This window comes from Ictalurus furcatus, chromosome 3, assembly GCF_023375685.1.
Source record: "Ictalurus furcatus strain D&B chromosome 3, Billie_1.0, whole genome shotgun sequence".
Lineage (NCBI taxonomy): Eukaryota > Metazoa > Chordata > Actinopteri > Siluriformes > Ictaluridae > Ictalurus > Ictalurus furcatus.
In genome coordinates, this window is record NC_071257.1 from 28,698,681 (window position 1) to 28,717,056 (window position 18,376).

The following is an 18,376-nucleotide window of genomic DNA, read 5'->3' on the forward strand; positions in this document are numbered from 1 at the left end:
GTAACTGTATGTTACTATGGTTACAGTTGTTTATAGGCAGCGCATTAATTTAGAACAGTGATTAAACTGACTGGAACTACCTGTGTTATACATACGGTTTGGAACGCACACCTTCCGGCCAATCAGAATCGAGTATTCAGACAGACCATGGTAGAAATAACATTTGTGGAAGGAGTCTCCAGTGTCAGAACTTTTATAACATTCGGTAGGTTTTCCACCATGGGAGAGCCTTTAGGACTTCCAGTTTCTCTGTAACATGACAAGCTGCATTTTGTCTTCAAGAGAGAAAAAGAGAGGCTGGTGTAGTTGCTATATCATAAATGATAACAGGAACTAATGTGTTTTGCAGAGGTTCTGCTGTATTAAAAGTAACTATAAATGTTAAAATGTTAAAAGTGTCTTTTTGTCATTCATTAATAAATGTAAAGTTAAGACCTTTGATGGCATGCTGCTGTGGGATAATGATCAGCTTCAGTGCTTCAGAGTGGGACATCACACCACCTCTACACTGATTCTTTTCCTATAACAGCACACCCCCAAATGTTGTATTTCTTACTAATTATATACCGTCGTGTGTGTGTGTGTGTGTGTGTGAGTCATAACAGATGAAGATTGTAGGTGTGTAGGTGAAGATTCCATCACATTGTAAATCATTCTCACACTTCTTACTATCAAAGGATCACTATTTAGGACCTTTGTTGCTAATCCAGTGCCACGTGTAGACCCTGACCAGCCTTCACTGCTGTAATTATGCATATCAAACGGTTCTTTTTGTTTTTTTACTGGAGTGGCAGACCGATGGGGTTCAGAAGAGGTCTCATCTTATCACATTACTCATCAAAAGCAAAGCTGTTGTTGTGTTTCTGTCTGTTCTCAGATCAGTAGGTGTACTAAAGTAGTGTATGGGCTGTGTAGTGACCTTTCTACTGAATTAGAATCATATCGCATTATCTGAAGACATTTCTATGGCACAAGATATGCATCACAATATATAGTTTTGCTAACAAACTGCCAGCAAAAGCGTATTGTTGCATATCTATCTGTCCTTCTATCTATCAATCTGTCCATCTATCTAGCTATCTATCCTATCTATCTGTCTAACTATCCTTCTATCTATCTATCTATCTACCTATCTGTCTAGCTATCCGTCTATCTATCAGTTTGTCTATCTATCTGTCTATCTACCTATCTGTCTAGCTGTCCGTCTATCTATCTGTCTAGCTGTCTGTCTATCTATCTGTCTATCTACCTATCTGTCTGTCTATCTACCTATTTGTCTATCTACCTATCTGTCTCGCTGTCTGTCTGTCTGTCTATCTAATCTATCAGTCTACCTGTCTGTCTATCTATCCGTCTATCTATCTGTCTGTCTACCTATCTGTTTGTCTATCTATCTGTCTTTCTACCTGTCTGTCTATCTATCTGCCTATCTGTCTGTCTGTCTACCTATCTGTCTAGCTGTCTGTCTACCTATCTGTCTGTCTATCTACCTATTTGTCTATCTACCTATATGTTTAGCTGTCTGTCTGTCTGTCTATCTGTCTGTCTGTCTGTCTGTCTATCTCTTTATTGAAGTGCATTATTTGTGTACACTAACTGGAGTGTGTTATTCTGCTTACATTTACATTTATTCATTTAGCAGATGCTTTTATCCAAAGCTATTTACAAATGAGGAAAAACAAGCAATGTACCACAGCACTTTGGCAACGATTACAATGTTTAGTTTATTCATGAATGACACATTGTACATTTTAGCAGTTTATAGTTAAATTAAATGCCGTGGAAGGTCCGAGAGACAAGACGGTTCCTATTCATGCTGCGATAAACAGTGATTTCCTCACCAGCCTCTCTCTCTCTCTCTCTTTCTCTCTCTCTCTCTCGCTCACTCGCTATCCCCCCTCTCTCTTTTTCTCTCATTCACTTGCTCTCAAAAAACACAGCCTGTAATTTTGCCAAGAATCCAGCAAAACTTCTCAGTCCTGAAAACTTACTCGTGCCGAGAAACTTTGCAAAGCACCGTGACCGTTAAAAAACGCTGACACTCACGACTCCTCCCATAAATGTTATCTAAATGTCTCCTAATCAAAAAGTCACCACATCAACCATTATACATTTTTCTTTGTTAAACAACTCGTTTAAAAAAACAACCCTGTTTATTATTAGTCTTAGGTTATGTGGAGTGTCTGCCGTACAAGTCCCTGTCTATGAGCTGTTACTATAGAAACTATAACGTATTAGAACAAGCACCTTAATATTAACCTATCATTCATGTTACAGCCAGAACTACTGTCTGAGCCGCGCTGTTATACAAATATAACGCACACCTTCTCTGTACTTTGGGACACATTCTTAGACTTTGATGATTGGTGGTCGGAGTAGTTTTTGGAGTTGGAGGTTCTAGCTAGCTAGAAACTAGCAACGTTTTTCTCATGCTTTCATCTCACTGGTTAGAGATCAGAAAGTAGTCTTTATTTAGGTAGTCCATACGTCTGATCCCATCATATTGGTTAAGGATTAGAAATTAGTTATTGTTTGTGGATTCATGTTGCAGTCGAACTGGTATTTTTGTGAAGTTATGGATCTTTCCTACTAGGGAAGAATCTGAGTTACTGTTAGCACCTCAAAGTCCAATAACAGCACGACCCAGAGTCTTTTATTCCTCTTACACCCCAGAGGTGTATCATACTTTTCTTTTGTGATACATCACATCATTGGTGTTAGGTTAGTTTTGGAGTCAGAGGTAAAGGAAGTTAAGAGCTAGCTGGATAGAAAGCGTAAGAGTGTTACGCTTCGAAGCTTTTCCGTTTTCACTGTATTAGTTGGAGACCAAAACGCAGGCCTCTTTTTATTTCTGATCGCTTTTGTAGGCGTAGTTCATGTTTCGGATCCCATCCTATTAGTTAAAAAGAATCATGAAAAACATATCAGGGAATATTTTTCGTAAATATCAGAATGCTTTTTCATGGGTTGTTAACACATCACACACACACAGTTCATAAAAGGCCATGATTACCATTCCTCCGTATTTAACAAGCACAAATGTCAAACAAAAACACTCCTTAGTTTGTTTGATTCATTTTATTGGCTACCAGGTGCTATTTTGAGAAACAGCGTTAACTAATAAGAATCATGCATTTTCCTCTTATCTTTTTGAACGCTACCGCAGGAGGAGAAACAGTAGGGTAGTTCCGTTTTTTTTTTTGTTTGTTTATTTGTTTTTTTAAGATAAAATGTTAATTTCCTCATATTACTAGCATGTTATTGTAATCATTTTTAGCGGAACTGGATATTATTAATAAGTCAGCATTGATAGAAGATTGTAAAATAATTAAATGACAAATTAAATGACTTAAAAGTTCTGAATATCAGCACCAAAATACACGCACGTGTTGCATTTATCAGTATAATTGTGCAGATCACGCAGGGATTTTATTTAGCATCATTCCTCACCCTTTCAGATAAATGACTTCCTGGCTACGCGACCAATTTTAGCCTCTTAATATGAACTTGCTAATGATGATGTAACCTTGGAGAGGTCAGTGTATGATCACGGTCCTGTTTTAATTGCTTGTAAATCCGTCTAAATATGTATAATTACCTTGTGGTTGTGTGTGTGTGTGTGTGTGTGTGGTTAGGATGCTGTTAGAGTGCTACATTAGCCTCTTCATTAACATTGCAGGATCATGTTGCCTCCGTTATCAATGTTTCCCTCTTCTACCTGTGTTCAATTATTCATCCGGCGACTCGACAGGGCTTTGAGCTGGACTTACTGTATTTCCTGCAGGTGTGTGAGTGTGTGTAGCTAGGTTGTGGCTGCACGTTCAGGTTTATGTTGTAATGTAATGTGGAATAGATGTGTGAATGTTTAGCGGGGGTTTGATGGCCAACAGTCCTGCCCTCCATGGAAACGTATGTGTGATGGTAGGGAGGCATGGATGTAAAGGCCTGGTGTCCTGCTGGGATGAAGTACCTGGTTAGGTGGCACCATACAGGCTCATACCAGCTGTACCCAGGTAAGAGACAGAGTTCCAACAACAGGGCATTTGAGAGAAAGACATCTCGATGGACGACTGGTGTAAAACTTATTCTTCTGAGAATATTACAGGTATCGGAATTGTATGTTAAAATCGATCTGTTTTGTAATATTGTTTGTCATGTTGTTGCAACTGTTTTGCGGTTTCAGTGTGTTAGCAAACGTCCGCTGTGATAAATATCATAACACACATCTAGTAGAATGGAAACATGCCGATATAAGAAAACACTCATATTGCACACGAGTCATATGTATCGGTTACTCAAAATGCACAGTTCTTGTTCATTTCATAATCTTCCATGAAATTGTAATGTCTGGCTCGAAACGTCGTCTGGTTTTTAGTGCACAGCGATGCATGAGTGGGTGGGATAAAAATAATATCAGCCAATAATATAATGCAGGTTTCAACTTCCCTTACCTTTTACTGGGAAGTGTCGTGTTACAGCAAAAAAAACAGCTTCGTTTTACGTTGAGAATTGTGATGTTATGCAGTGCCCTCCACTAATATTGGCACCCTTGATAAATATGAGCAAAAAGGCTGAAAAATTGTTTAACCTTTTGATCTTTTGTTTGGCACTTTGTGTTACCTCTTTTTGCCAAGATAACAGCTCTGAGTCTTCTCCTATAATGCCTGATGAGGTTGGAGAATACATGGCAGTTGATCCGAGGCCATTCCTCCATACAGAATCTCTCCAGATCCTTCAAATCTGATTGAAGTTTATTATTGAAGAATACTAATCCAGTTTTTGCAGTCTGAAAAACCCTCCCGTGAAACTGAAATCTATCCGAATATCCCGTTTACATCTCATTTACTTCAACTCATTGTGACCTGATATTCTTCCCATGACATCACATGAACGCTCCTAACCCACACGACTAACACCTGATCGCGTCTCGGATAGTACGAATCATTTCACGATATGTAATGAATCAATAAAACAAAAAAGAACATTGAAAATGTGGCTGTGAGATTATTGAACAAAACAATGCTGAGTTCGAACTTTTACATCTTCATTATTAGGGTTTTTTTGTGTGTGTGTGTGTGTGTGTGTGTGTGTGTGTGTGTGTGTTTTGTTTTAGTGCGGTCCAACTACACGAGCTGCTGATTGGAATTTAGTGATTGTCAGTAGTGTGTGTGAATGTGTGTGCGAATGTGCCCTGTGAGGGGTTGGCACCCCGTCCATGGTTTCCCCTGCCCTGTGCCCCAAGTTCCCTGGAATAGGCTCCAGCCCACCCCGGCAACTCTCTGTAGGATAAACCTTACAGAAAACGGTCGGATGGATTGATGGTTTTAGTGCTTTAATATAGGATCAATTTGTTACCTCAAGTAAGAGTTAAAAAAAAAGCAAACTTTCATAGGTAGTGGATAATGGAGCCAGAGGCTTTAGAAATGACAATTCACAGACGCTTCAGTTTGCCAAGTAACAGAATCATTCCCATCTGGGTAGAAAAAGATGTTTTTGATTTAACTACTTACATTAAATGAAATGTATTCACTTGAGATCATTACCAGCAGGCTTGCAACCCCAGCTAACCAATAGTATGAAAGAGTGTGTGTGTGTGTGTGTGTGTGTGTGTGTGTGGACGTTGCAGCTGGAGTTAATCTCTAAATCAGTCAGTCTCAGCTCTGAGTAAAAAGTTACACTTACATATTGTTATACATATTGTTGATTTGGCTCCGTAGCTCGTTGTAGGCATTGTATATAAGTGAAGAAAGAGAGAGACTTGTTGATTAGCTCATGCGCTTCTGGGTTCTGCTATAAATACATTTCGAACGGTCCTTTACCATTCTTGGCCGTGTCAAACCCAGTAAGAGTACCGGAACTCCGATATTGAGCTAATTGTATAGAATGCGGCGTGAGCTGCGGTAGAGACGGATGAACTCGTTTTCAATAAAATACCTCTGCTGAATCCGTACTCATTGTAAAAGCCTATTGTGCTAAAGGATATCTTGGGTCAGAGTATAGATTTTTCCAGGTTTGTTGGCTGCAAAAGGAGCAGAAGCTAGAAGGCTCAGATGTACACAGTTTCCTCAGATCACTCTGCAACGCCAGGGTTTTGAACAGGACGATGAGGACCTGCTATGCAGTTAATGAGAAACAGAACGCTAATGACTGACTTGTGAAATTCTCTCCGTATGAGCGTTCAGCACACCGCCTGGTAGGAACTGTGTGTTGCGAAGCGTTTAGATGAGCTTTGGATATGTGTGGAGTTATCGAGTGGCTTGGATCCACCGAGCGCTCTAGGTTTGAATTAGCTCTGCATTACACACAGATCCACACAGTCGATCAGTGACGCTCACACCGAGCCAAACAGAATTGATTTGAGCTGATATTTGATATTTTTCAGTTCGCTTCACTGACTGATCCGTAACACGTCATCAGCAGCGATCGAGAAGACGCACGTGAGATAGTAGACGCGCAAGTGTAATGAACATGTACGAGATGGATTATTTACTCTAATAAACACATTTTTTTTTAAAGAAGAAACTGAAAGTGGATACATGAAGCACACGTTACACAACTTACACGAAAGGCAGGATTTCACAGAGTTTGTTTGTGATTGTTGCGGCCAGAAACACTTGATTTTTGCTGCGGCTTTTTACAAAATTTGCAAAGCAGCTCGCAACTTTTTTTCAGAAAACTACTTGAATTGGCGAAATTGCAATTGCACAAAACTGTTCTGCACGGTCTTTCACCGTGACGTTTGTTGATACGTCAACAATGATACGTCGATGAGACCTTTTAGCTGTACTCATGTTCGACACACGTGACTCGAAGAGGGCTTTTGCCGAATGCTCGTTGTGATGATGTCACATGATGCATCTTGGCCCAGATCTGCGGAAAATCTGGGTAATTTTGGAAAAATTGCAAGCTCCTCCAAATATTGTGGAGTTTGCTTGATTCTGCGTTAATTTCTGTGATTGCAAAATTCTGGAGGGACTGATGAGGACCGACGAGAGCAATGTAAGTTTATTGCTTTTTGGTTTTAACAGAACATTTCTGTTTAGCAGGTTTAGTATTTGGAGGAAACATGGCATGATACCAGTAGAGTGTTCTGGATTTTTAAGTGTGTGTGTGTGTGTGTGTGATTGCTGCTCAATCCTAATAGTTTCATGTCATTGTTCGGCTCCTCCCTCCTCTGAGAAATTACAGGCTAAAATAGTTTTCTCCAAACTCAGGGGGCGTTTTTGATCATTTTAGTCCTGTCCACATACACAAATGTTTCATGATATATATTTTTTATACAAGTGCTCCTTCAGACTGGAAAAAAAAAAGATGTCTGACTGCTGCTACTTCCTCTATTTAGTCTCGTAGCACACGTGTCACTGACCCTGATACGGATATTAAACACTTTCCGAATCGTGAAATGATTTAGACGAGGCACTCAACCGTATAAATTTTGTCTACACACACTGACTGGGAAAGCATTTCGATTTTTTCAGGAGGAGAGAGAAAATAAAATCGTAAAATAATGGCTTGGACACCACGTTGTGAATAGAGCATGATCGTATGGGTTCGTAGAGAATACAACCCCCTCGATACTCATTCCTCCTGTGGTCATTGTATCGCTGTCCGGATACAAGTTTTATCAGTGAATAGACAAAATTATTATAGCCGTTCCGCTCATAATCCAATCCAAGCTGAGTTTTTGATAGATTTTGGCATTTCGTCAGCCGTCACTGGTTACACACCTGCTGTAACACCCGCTGGACCAAAATAGCGGGCTTGGTCAAGTGCTGTTAAATGTGTTACGAGTGATAGAGCAGGGAAACCCTATATTATGTCGTTCAGAGGGACAGCAGGAGGAAGATTTGAAAATATCGACAGACCAACATCTCGACTCAGACTCTTTATTCATGAAGGTAAATTGGATAGAAATCAGTCTAGACAAGTATTACCGTTTTTAATCCCACTAATTATAATTAGAATAACAATACCAATATTGGACTGAATATTACTGATTTTGAGGCTCTCTGTGCCTGATGGTGCACATAAGAGGATATTTGAAATGAAAAGAAGTACGTTATAATGTATTTAATGAATGTGTCGAGAAGGTTTTCTTGGCTGTGTTAGGATCAGTCTAACATGGGTAACATGGGTCGTACAGAAAAATATCTCTAGACAAACGGCACGAGGTAATCCTCACCCTGAAATCCAGATTTTATATATGTACAGTATGTACAAATGACCTACTACCTTCCTCTGGTAAACTGATGTCAAAACAAGCTTCTTGTATACTTCTGTAATTTGCATACTGGGACATGATTGGCTCGTATATTTTATGACATAACAATCCCTCAGCTCAGTCAAAGTAACTAATAAGGAATTGAATCAGAAAAACATTTATAAAGTTCATTGCTACTTTGACTCCACTGGTTCTCGGAAGCGTTGGTTTCCTTTTATAGCTTTCCGAGCGTACTAAACGTAAACATTTCTTCAGAAGCGAATGCTTAAGATTCAGCTGTTGTTGTTGTAATTGTTGTACATGTGCACAGTGACAGTAACTGTGTGTGTGTGTGTGTGTGTGCGCGTGTGTGCAGAGCTGAACAGCGCAGATCTGAAGGGCTGCGGCAGTGACAACAGCCTGAACAGCAATGCCAGTCTACCCAGCGTGCAGTGCCACAGACGGCACCCGGAGCGGCGCGTCGCAGCGTGGGCCGTCTGTTTCGAGCGTCTGCTGCAGGACCCCGTCGGCATCCGTTACTTCTCAGTACGTCACAGTTTAACCGAAAATCGAACGCATTTTTTCTTCTTCAAATCCCCTTCGAACTGAAATTACAGTCTCGAAGATTCTTCAACATCAGTGAGCGGATGCCGGGTTTCTAATTTAAAAACGCAGTCATGCGACGTCTATTTGTAGTGAGTTAAATAACGAAATAAATAAATAAATAAATGCAATTCAAATAGCTTCAAAAGAGATTCAGTATTGAGATTGCAGCTCTGAGAGTCAAAAGTCATGCCAGATTATCGGGGGATTTTTGTTTAAATATAACTTCCCCTGCTCTAAACATGCCATTAGTGCTTGCCTAAAGAAGAACGCAGCTGGCCTAATGTCTCTCTGCTGGTTGCATGATTAAAGGGAGTGTTGTTTTTCTGACTACGCAGGAGTTTCTGAAGAAGGAGTTCAGTGAAGAGAATATTCTGTTCTGGCAAGCATGTGAATTTTTCAGCCATGTTCCAGAAACGGACAAGAAGCAGGTACGCAGCTTTCCAGTTTCCCTTCACCTGAAGCAAAGCTAAACACTGCTGTCCTTCATTCCTCTGCTGTAAAACTCCCACACAAAGCACTCAACTGATCCGGTATTCATGTACAGAACATTCTGGAGATAACAAGCTCCCGCTCCATTCATGTACTGTAATGTTGTTATTAAAGCTAGATAAATCCTCCTTGTGAATGATTACTAGCTTTTGACCACACCATGACCTTTGTACTTTAGTTATCCCAGAAAGCGAGAGAGATCTACAACAGCTTCCTGTCCAGTAAGGCCACCACGCCGGTCAATATAGACAGTCAGGCGCAGCTGGCCGACGACATCCTCAACGCTCCGCGGCCCGACATGTTCAAGGAACAGCAGCTACAAGTACGTAAGAGTCCACACATAGTGCACTGTTGAAGCTGAGTAAATACCTGGAGCAGGGACGAGTGCAGTATAAATGAGACGTATTTAGAGCTCGTTAAATTCTGATTTAGACTGCAATCATGTCAGCTTTAGTCCAAGATTTTCCACAACAAGGTTTTGTGAATGCATTTTGCTTAATGCTATAAATACCTCAGCGCTGCTAAATTCTCAAATCTGATTGGTCAGAAGGTGTTGATTGTCTCTGACAGCAGGCAGAAGTTCAGTCCATAATTCAAATCAAAGGTTTGTATTAATGCGCTTGTTCCAAATCCATATAATGCTTGTGTTAATGTTCTCATAAAGCTGTTATAAATGCTCCTTTCTGTATATTGTTTATTATAGTGCAAGGATGACTGGGGTGTGCTCTTAAAGAAAAAGGATCAGCAGCAGGGTACTGTGATGCAGCCTGATGCAAATCGGAGCTGTTACAGCCCGAGAGTTGATTATATTTTCCTGTAACAGCACATTTCTATGTGTTTTATTTTACTCTTACTGTACACCATAGCAATTGTACTTATTAAAAATGACACTTTTGTTTAATGTTGTAGAAGAGGGGCACGGTGGATTAGTGGTTCGCTATTTTGCCTCACACCTCCAGGGTTCGGGGTTTAATTCCTGCCTCCAACCTGTGTGAATGTTCTCCCCGTGCTTTAGGGGTTTCCTCCTCCAGTCCAAAGATACGTGTTGTAGGCTGATCGGCATCTCTGAATTGTCCGTCGCATGTGAATGTGTGTGTGATTGTGCCCTGCGATGGGTTGGCACCTCGTCCAAGGTGTCCTCCAGCTTGTATCCCGAGTTCCCTGGGATATGCTCCAGGCTTCCTGGAACACTGTGTAGGACAAAACCGTATGGAAAATGGGTGGATGTTGTAGAGCGTCAGCAAACCAAATACGTCCTGTTATCACTAACGGCTGTAAACAGCGTAGTGTCATTCCCTCACTAGCCCCCCCCATGTTACCGAGAAACTGCAATGCTCTCTGTCCTGTGGTGGAAAACTTAAAGTTACAGTTTAAACTCTTGACTCCTTCAAAAATGCCAAATAACCATCCCCTTATATCAACAATATCAATGGTTGCATGTTATTTCTTTATTTTTAGATGTTTATTTAGAGCATCTGCTATACAAGTTCCTGTGTGAGTGGTTACCATGGAAATGATAGCATATTTAGATGAGGATTTTTTTTTTTGAGAATATTTGAAGATTTGAGAATTCAACAGCCCTGTCTAAGCTATAAGTGTGTGTGTGGGGGGGGGGGGGGGTTAATTTTCATTAACCCCCTCCCTAAGCAAATCAATGGATCAACCAATATATTTTCTTTTTGATTTCTTTTGTCACTCGACTTCATCTAGCATGTATACACTTTAATCTGTTGGTCAGCGAATGATCCACACATGACACAGTTTACTGTTTAAACATTTTACGTTGTTTATTTTTATCAACTGTGCTGACCATTATCAGTTCGGCTGCTCGCTCACACACAGGCAGCGAGAGCGCAGAATCACGCGGTCACGCCCTTCATCCACATTTTTTGGGGGGAATTGTGCACAGCATACCTGAACCAGTTTATCTGCAAAAACTTTTCCTGTTCGGCGTGATGACATTTGCCAGCAAAGCTGGCAACGCGAGTGCTAAAATGCTAACTCGTTTCCGGGGTTTGGCACTACAAAATGACGTCATCCCTGCGCCGCTCTATGGTGACTGGCTGTAAGTTTAGGAAGCATATGATTTGATACGCGGTGGAGTTTTCTATGAGCGGAGGACGATCTTTAAACGTCAATATCGCAGTCGAAATCGTAATCGAGATCGATATTCGATTAATTGTGCAGCCCTACTCCCAGATCATTACAAGAGGTGACGCGCAACACAAGGGCTCACACCAAACCGTGTCAATCATTCGATTACGCATCGTGCCATGTATCCTCGGACAGACAAATAAGACTGTAGCTCGACGACACAGTAGCTCGATTATAACTGCCCATGTAAACGTAGTTAATGTAAGACAGTGTGACAAAGACAAAGAGCAGTAATGTAATGTTGATTGACCAAAAAGAACCTTATTTCTATAGACATTACACCCATTGTTATTCTAAAATATACATGACTTGAAAGATGTTTTGGTGGCTTTAAAACATTTTGGTGGAAGTATTCCCAGACCCCCCTAAAAGAGGCTTAGCCCCCCCCCCCGTCTCCCCGTTAATAAATCTGTAGTGACGTCCCTGAGTGTGAATATAATGCACACATCCTTATTTGTTGGCTTTTAGCAGGTGTGTAGAGTTTTAGCTGGGGCTGCCCCTGTATTGGTGTGAAATCCCTGATTGTGGTTTCAGCACAGCTGTTTACCTCTTCATGGGGTAGAGGGTTCAGACATCTACACAATCCTCTTAGAACTCCTTAACTTGCCTATTAGTTTCACTGTAGTTGCTGAATAATAAAAAAATAAATGTTCAAATAAACAAAGGGACGTAGTGTTTAAGGGATTGAAGGGAGCAGCGGTGTTGTTAACAGCACACTTGTGTAAAAGAAGAGTGTTAGCATTAAGAAAGCCACATATGGAGATGCAGATTGCTGTTTTTCTTCTTGTGGTTAGAGGAAGACGTTTCCCTCTAACCCTGCTATCACGAGGTTGTGTAAATAGCCTCCCATGTGCCAGAGCCCTGTAGCCTCCACACACCAAGCACATGATGGAACGGAGAAAGGCTTCTGGAAGCCCAGGGGCGAGACCCTGGCATACGGTACGATTCGCTGCTGTCATCGCCTCACTGAGCTTTCGCTCTGAATGTGAGATCTGTTCTGTCCCAAAAGGAGCCTCTTATCACCCTGCAGAATGAGCGCATTCTGAGACGGGGTGTCGGCCGTCTCCGTCTCTGTGCTGAAGTTTCATAGACGGATCAGAACGCGTTTTTAGCGATTAGGAAAAGACTAAAATAGTTCAATAAAACAGCAAGTTAAGTTGTTACAGTTTCATTGTCTTCAGTTCATTTATCATATCTTTCTGCAGATCTTTAACCTGATGAAGTTTGACAGTTACACACGCTTCCTGAAGTCCTTCCTGTATCAGGAGTGTATGTTGGCTGAGGTGGAGGGCCGTCCTCTACCAGACCCTCACCACATCCCCAGCAGTCCCACGTCCAAACATAGCACCAGCTCAGAACGCTCCAACCTCTCTACACCCAAGAAGGTACACACACACATAAAAACACATACTCTTAGTCTATCTGTGATTGTTGCAGCCAAAAATGCTTGATTTTGCTGCGGCTTTTTTCAAAATTTGCGATGTGGACTTTTTTAGTTTTGAAAACTACTTGAATTGGCGAAACCGCAATTGTACAAAATTGTTCTGCACGGTCTTTCGCAGCGAGGTTTGCTGGTAAATGAGACCTTTTAGCTGTACTCATGTCCGACAGATGTGAATCAAAGAGCGCTTTGGCTGATTGCGCGTTGTGATGATGTCACTTGACGCATCTTGGCCCAAATCTGCGGAAAATCTGCTGTAATTTTGAAAAATTGCAAGCTCCTCCGAATATTGCGGCGTTTCCTTGATTTTGCGTTCGTTTCTGCGATCGCAAAATCCTGGAGGGACTGATTATTAATGCAGCTAATTAATGCTATGCTATACCTAACCCTAACTTTAACCATTAGTAGCCAAAAAGAAACATTTATGCTTTTTAAATTTTAGTTCAGTTCAGTTTAATGCAGAGGTCTTCTTTTCCAGTGCCACATTCCACGTACTCCACATTTGTTTTCTGCTGATGAGTTGAATCAGGCGCATTGAGCGCATAACTAAGTTCATGGGATTGAGAGGCTCTGTTATCACTTTGAACAAATCAAGAACCAGTGTAGAATGTTGGCCTGAGAAGACTTTCTCCATCTCTGCCTAACATCTCATCATTTCAGGGCTGACAGTGTGTTTACAGAAAAGCTTCTGAGTGTCTGGGAAGTGAATCTCACCCAGTTATCACATGCTCTGTTTTGTGAAGGTGATTTCAAAAAAATGAAATGATGAACGGTGTTTGCAGGAGGAGAAGAAGAGCAAATCAGTGAAGGCGCTCAACGAGGAGTGTAAAGATGAACACAGTGATAAAAAGAAAGGAAGTTTATTTCCCTGGCCCAGGAACCGAAGCTTTGGGAAAGGACACAAAAAGAAAGACCTCGGAGAGTACAGTGAGTTTAAACCGGTGGACATTGTGTTTACATCGTATTCTTTATACAGTTTGATTTACTGTGTGTGTTCGTGTTAGGCCTGTGAGCATGATCTTTATAGACTGTTAACAGACTCTGTAAGAGTTAGTAGAAGAGAATATGAATGAGTGTGTGTGTGTGTCTGTGTGATTACCGTATATGTTTTCTGTTGCTTTAGCCTTTTCAGGGAATGACGGGCGCAGAGAGTCACAGGGTTCTTTATCTTCTGGTGCGAGTCTGGAGCTCGGCAATTCAGCTTCAGGAAAGAACGAGGTGAGGAACCATTCACTGAAATTCTGACCAGACACACCCATCTACCTTCTGGCACATAAATTTACCACATTACCCTTGTTTATTGTATGCTTTAAAGTTACAAACTCCTTTAATTGTTAATGAACTTCACTGACCTACTCAGTGCAGATTTGTTTACAATATACAAACATTTTGGTGCATTAGTAATATGTGTAAGAAAATATTTTGGCCATTTTTATTTTATCCTTTTTAGTTTCATTTGTTGCCATGTGGTATTTTTTTTGTTTTACATCCAGATTTTTTTGACTGGCTGTTGGTAACCAGAAAATAAATATAATCAGAAGCTATATTCGCGTGTAAGAGACGTACACATGCAATGAAACGATCAACGATAACGGAATATCAAGAAATTCGTACAAATTCTAAATATCACCCAGGTTTATTATACTGAAGCTAACACGATTATCTCCCATTCTTGCATATAGATATGCTTGAATACAGATGTTGACAAATTAAAGGAAAAATCAAAATACAGTGTTATAGTACGGTGTTGGGCCACCCTGAGCTGCCAGAACAGCTTCAATGCAATGTATCTTGGCAGCCATTCTACAACTCTCTGGAAGTGTACTGGAGGGATGAGCACCATTCTTCCATATGATATTTCCTCAGTTGGTGTTTTGATGATGATGACGATGATGATGATGATGGAGAGTGATGTCACGTCATTCCAGAATCTCCTATAGATGTTCAACTGGGATAAGATCTTGTGACTATGTCACGAGATCTTGTGGCTATACGATTTTCATCCCCATCAGAACATTCAGTGAAAGCTCTTGCCTTGTGGATGGGGGCGGAGTCATCCTGGAAGAGACCACACCCATCAGGATACAAATGCTTCATCATGGAATACAAGTGATCAGGCAGAAGAAGAAGTTTGTATCGATTTGCAGTGACTCGTCTCTCTAAGGGGACTCAAACTGTGTGAGCAAACTAAATAAATGCCCACGAAGTATAACAGAGCTATCATGTTTTCCCTTTAATTCGTCACTCGTCTGTATGTCCTTTCAGGTCCAGCTTCGAGGCAGGCCGCTATTGTAGTATTTATAAATCCACTGAAAGCTTAAAGAGTTTTTTCTTACATTTTATAAACCTCTATTGATCCTATTTATTTCTCTTTCTCTCCCTCCTTACTGTCTGTCTCTCTAGGGAGAGGTGTCGCGTAACTCCATGTCATTATCGGAGCGTTCTGTGCGTTACTGTAACATTAACCTGCCGGACGGGTCGTGTTGCTCAGTACCCATAAGGCCCGGCGTGTCCATCCGTGAGGTTCTGTTGGGCCTGTGTGAGAAACTCTGCATCAACCTGGCAGCTGTAGACCTTTTCCTGGTGGGAGGAGAGAAGGTGACACTTGAATTCAGGCTTTTCTATTTGTTGTTGTTTTTGTATGTTAGGATAGTTATGTACATTAAAGCATTAAAATGTTTAGTGCTTACTGCACTGCTGGTAGACAGACAGTCTGGTTAATAGAGACTTTACTTACTTCTGTAAATTCATATGTATTTCTTACTAAACTGTAGTGGTTCAGCTCTCGTGTGTGTGTAGATGCTATGAGTGTGTGGGTGTGTTTGCGTGATTCTGAGTGATATCCAATCCTCTGCTGTTGTGTTGTATAATAATAGCATGTATTGTCTGTGTGTAAAGCCTTTAGTGTTAGACCAGGACTGCATGACGCTGTGTTCCCGAGACCTGCGACTAGAAAAACGCACATTATTCAGGTACAAACAGCACACCTGCTTCAATCTACTGAACCATTTATCCATGCGTTCAGCTATTTATTAACGTTATTAGCTTTCGTATTAACTACGCTTTTAGTTTTACAACGTAAGAATGCAAGGTTTAATGTTGTGACGTTTCATCTGTGGTATATTTGTCTGGGTAGTCATGCATAGTTAATAATCAGGGTATTTCCCTGCGCTCTTAGGCTGGATCTGGTGCCCATAAACCGCTCTGTAGGGCTGAAAGCTAAACCCACCAAGCCTGTGACTGAGGTGCTGAGGCCAGTCGTGGCTAAATACGGCCTGCACTTAGGAGACCTGGTAGCCAGGATTGTGAGTATCGCATTCACTGATCTGAGTTTAACATCTCTCCTTGGGCTTTTCAGCATGTTTAGTCTTATTTGTTTAATATAATCATGACACATGAATAACTTCAAGTCATTTCAGTGGCTTGTGAGGTTGTTTAGTGTGCATGACAAAATTATTATCACAAAGACTAGTTTATTCACACTTCTCTAATTGGACATTTAGGAATTTGTTTCCATCACGGAAGCAATCCAGTAAATCCTGAGAAACATCAGAGTTGCATTCATTTTTTCCTTACTCGTAATTCATATTCTGGCTAATCTGTTTAGCGCAACAGAAACATGTTCAACCTATCCCTGGACGATCAAGATTTTCAATCCCATCCATGGCAAGAAGCCATGGGGGATTCTGTTTTTTGTTTGTTTGATTTTTTTTTTTAGCTAGATATCCATCTCCATTTTTCACAATCTGGTTTTTCAGCTGTTCGGTCATTGGGCCACTATTAAGTAAGATCTATGTTCCAAAACTAGTGCAAGAGAGAAAATGCACTCCAGGAAAACCAGTGAAAATATCTCGAATATAGTCCAATTCATCTAGTATTAGATATATGATTATTACCTTTTTCTAGACAGTTTTTACGAATGTAAGCCTGAACTAGCCTTTGGCAGATAATTTATCTAACTTTAAATATTTATTTCTAGAAGGAAGCAAAATTATCTGCCAGTAGCATAGCATATTTATTTCTAGAAGGAATATTATGCAACTCATTAGGTTAATTGGCAACAGGTCAGTAACATGATTGGTTATAAAAAGAGTATCTTAGAGATGCAGAGTCTCTCCCAACCTTTTTGGAATTGGGGTTGTAACTGCTTCCAACGTCATCACTTTTCTCAGATGTGTTGTTGAACGTTACCATGTGGTGATTAATCCAGAGAGGAGGTGAACATTCTGCCAGGGAACATTTCGAAGTTTGAATGACATTCTTCGGTGAAAACACAGCGTCCTGGCATTATTGTGTTGAGTCAGTGTGATGCTAGTTAGTAAGCTTTGTGTGTGTGTGCGTGTGCGTGTGTGTGTGTGTGTACAGAGTGGGGAGAAGGAGCCGCTGGATCTGGGCTTGCCCATTTCCAACCTGGACGGGCTCAGAGTGGTGCTGGAGGTGGATGAACATGGTGGCGCTGCAAAAGGCAAGATACATCCACCAAGGATACTTAAGCACTTCTGTGACTCATTGTAAATTTCACTAAACATGGAACAATAACCATCATTTTCAATATGAAAAAAAATGCAGTATGTATATAATCAATATATCAGATAATCAGCGACGGGTTGGTGTGATGCAGCCCGACCCAAAGAGTTCCTGTTACCAACCCAAAGCTGATTACCATACAAGTTCCTGAGAATGAGTTGTTACAATAGAAACTATGTATTAGAACGAGCACATTAATATAAACCTGTGATTTGAACTATTGTCACAGCCGTGATAATAGAATGTGCATTAACAGCTTCTGGCCAATCAGATTTAAGAATTTCAGAATTCATATATATATATATATATATATATATATATATATATATATATATATATGCATGCATACACACACACACACACACACATATATATATATATATATGCATGCATACACACACACACACATATATATATATATATATATATATATATATATATATATATATATATATATATATATATATATATATTAATATTTTGTTCCTTGTATCAGTCTCTCTATTTCTTAACACCCCCACCATATATACAATGGGGTATTTTAAAATATATCTCATTTGTTTTGTTATGAGATGTGCCATCGCTAAGTAGTGAACAGTAAATGAAAGTACTTTTTTTTTTTTTACTATAGAATGCTTTTATAATGTCTAAGCCTGGGGTACAGGATTCTTTGTAAATCATTTGTTTAGTCAGGAAGGGCTAAGAATTTAGACTAGCTTATCATGTTTGATTCCTTTCTAAATTCGTTGGCTTATCTATTTTAGCTTAAACACTGAGCCCAGTATCTGATCTCATTCTTCCTTGTTCTGCTCCTCCCCTACAGACAAACAGAAACTGACCTTGACAAAAAGCCACGGCCCGCCACTGTCCACACGAAGCCAGTCTGCTACAGTAAGCACAACGTTATATGTCTCAAAATTTACTGTGTATAAAACACTCTTTTCTGTCGCTCTATCTCT

At 40.4% G+C, this 18,376-nt stretch overlaps 1 protein-coding gene across 3 annotated transcripts in view; it reads left to right on the forward strand.

Annotated features, from left to right (window-relative positions):
- The window catches only part of rgs12b (regulator of G protein signaling 12b), a 97,346-nt gene that overhangs the window by 64,534 nt on the left and 14,436 nt on the right, over positions 1-18,376 (forward strand). For all 3 annotated transcript variants that reach the window (XM_053621930.1, XM_053621928.1, XM_053621929.1), the window contains exons 6-16: positions 8,577-8,746; positions 9,142-9,234; positions 9,474-9,617; positions 12,655-12,834; positions 13,673-13,817; positions 14,014-14,108; positions 15,294-15,488; positions 15,789-15,862; positions 16,069-16,195; positions 17,256-17,355; positions 18,241-18,308. In XM_053621930.1, the coding sequence (XP_053477905.1) occupies positions 8,577-8,746; positions 9,142-9,234; positions 9,474-9,617; positions 12,655-12,834; positions 13,673-13,817; positions 14,014-14,108; positions 15,294-15,488; positions 15,789-15,862; positions 16,069-16,195; positions 17,256-17,355; positions 18,241-18,308 (1,391 nt within the window). The remainder of the gene's footprint in view (positions 1-8,576; positions 8,747-9,141; positions 9,235-9,473; positions 9,618-12,654; positions 12,835-13,672; positions 13,818-14,013; positions 14,109-15,293; positions 15,489-15,788; positions 15,863-16,068; positions 16,196-17,255; positions 17,356-18,240; positions 18,309-18,376) is intronic.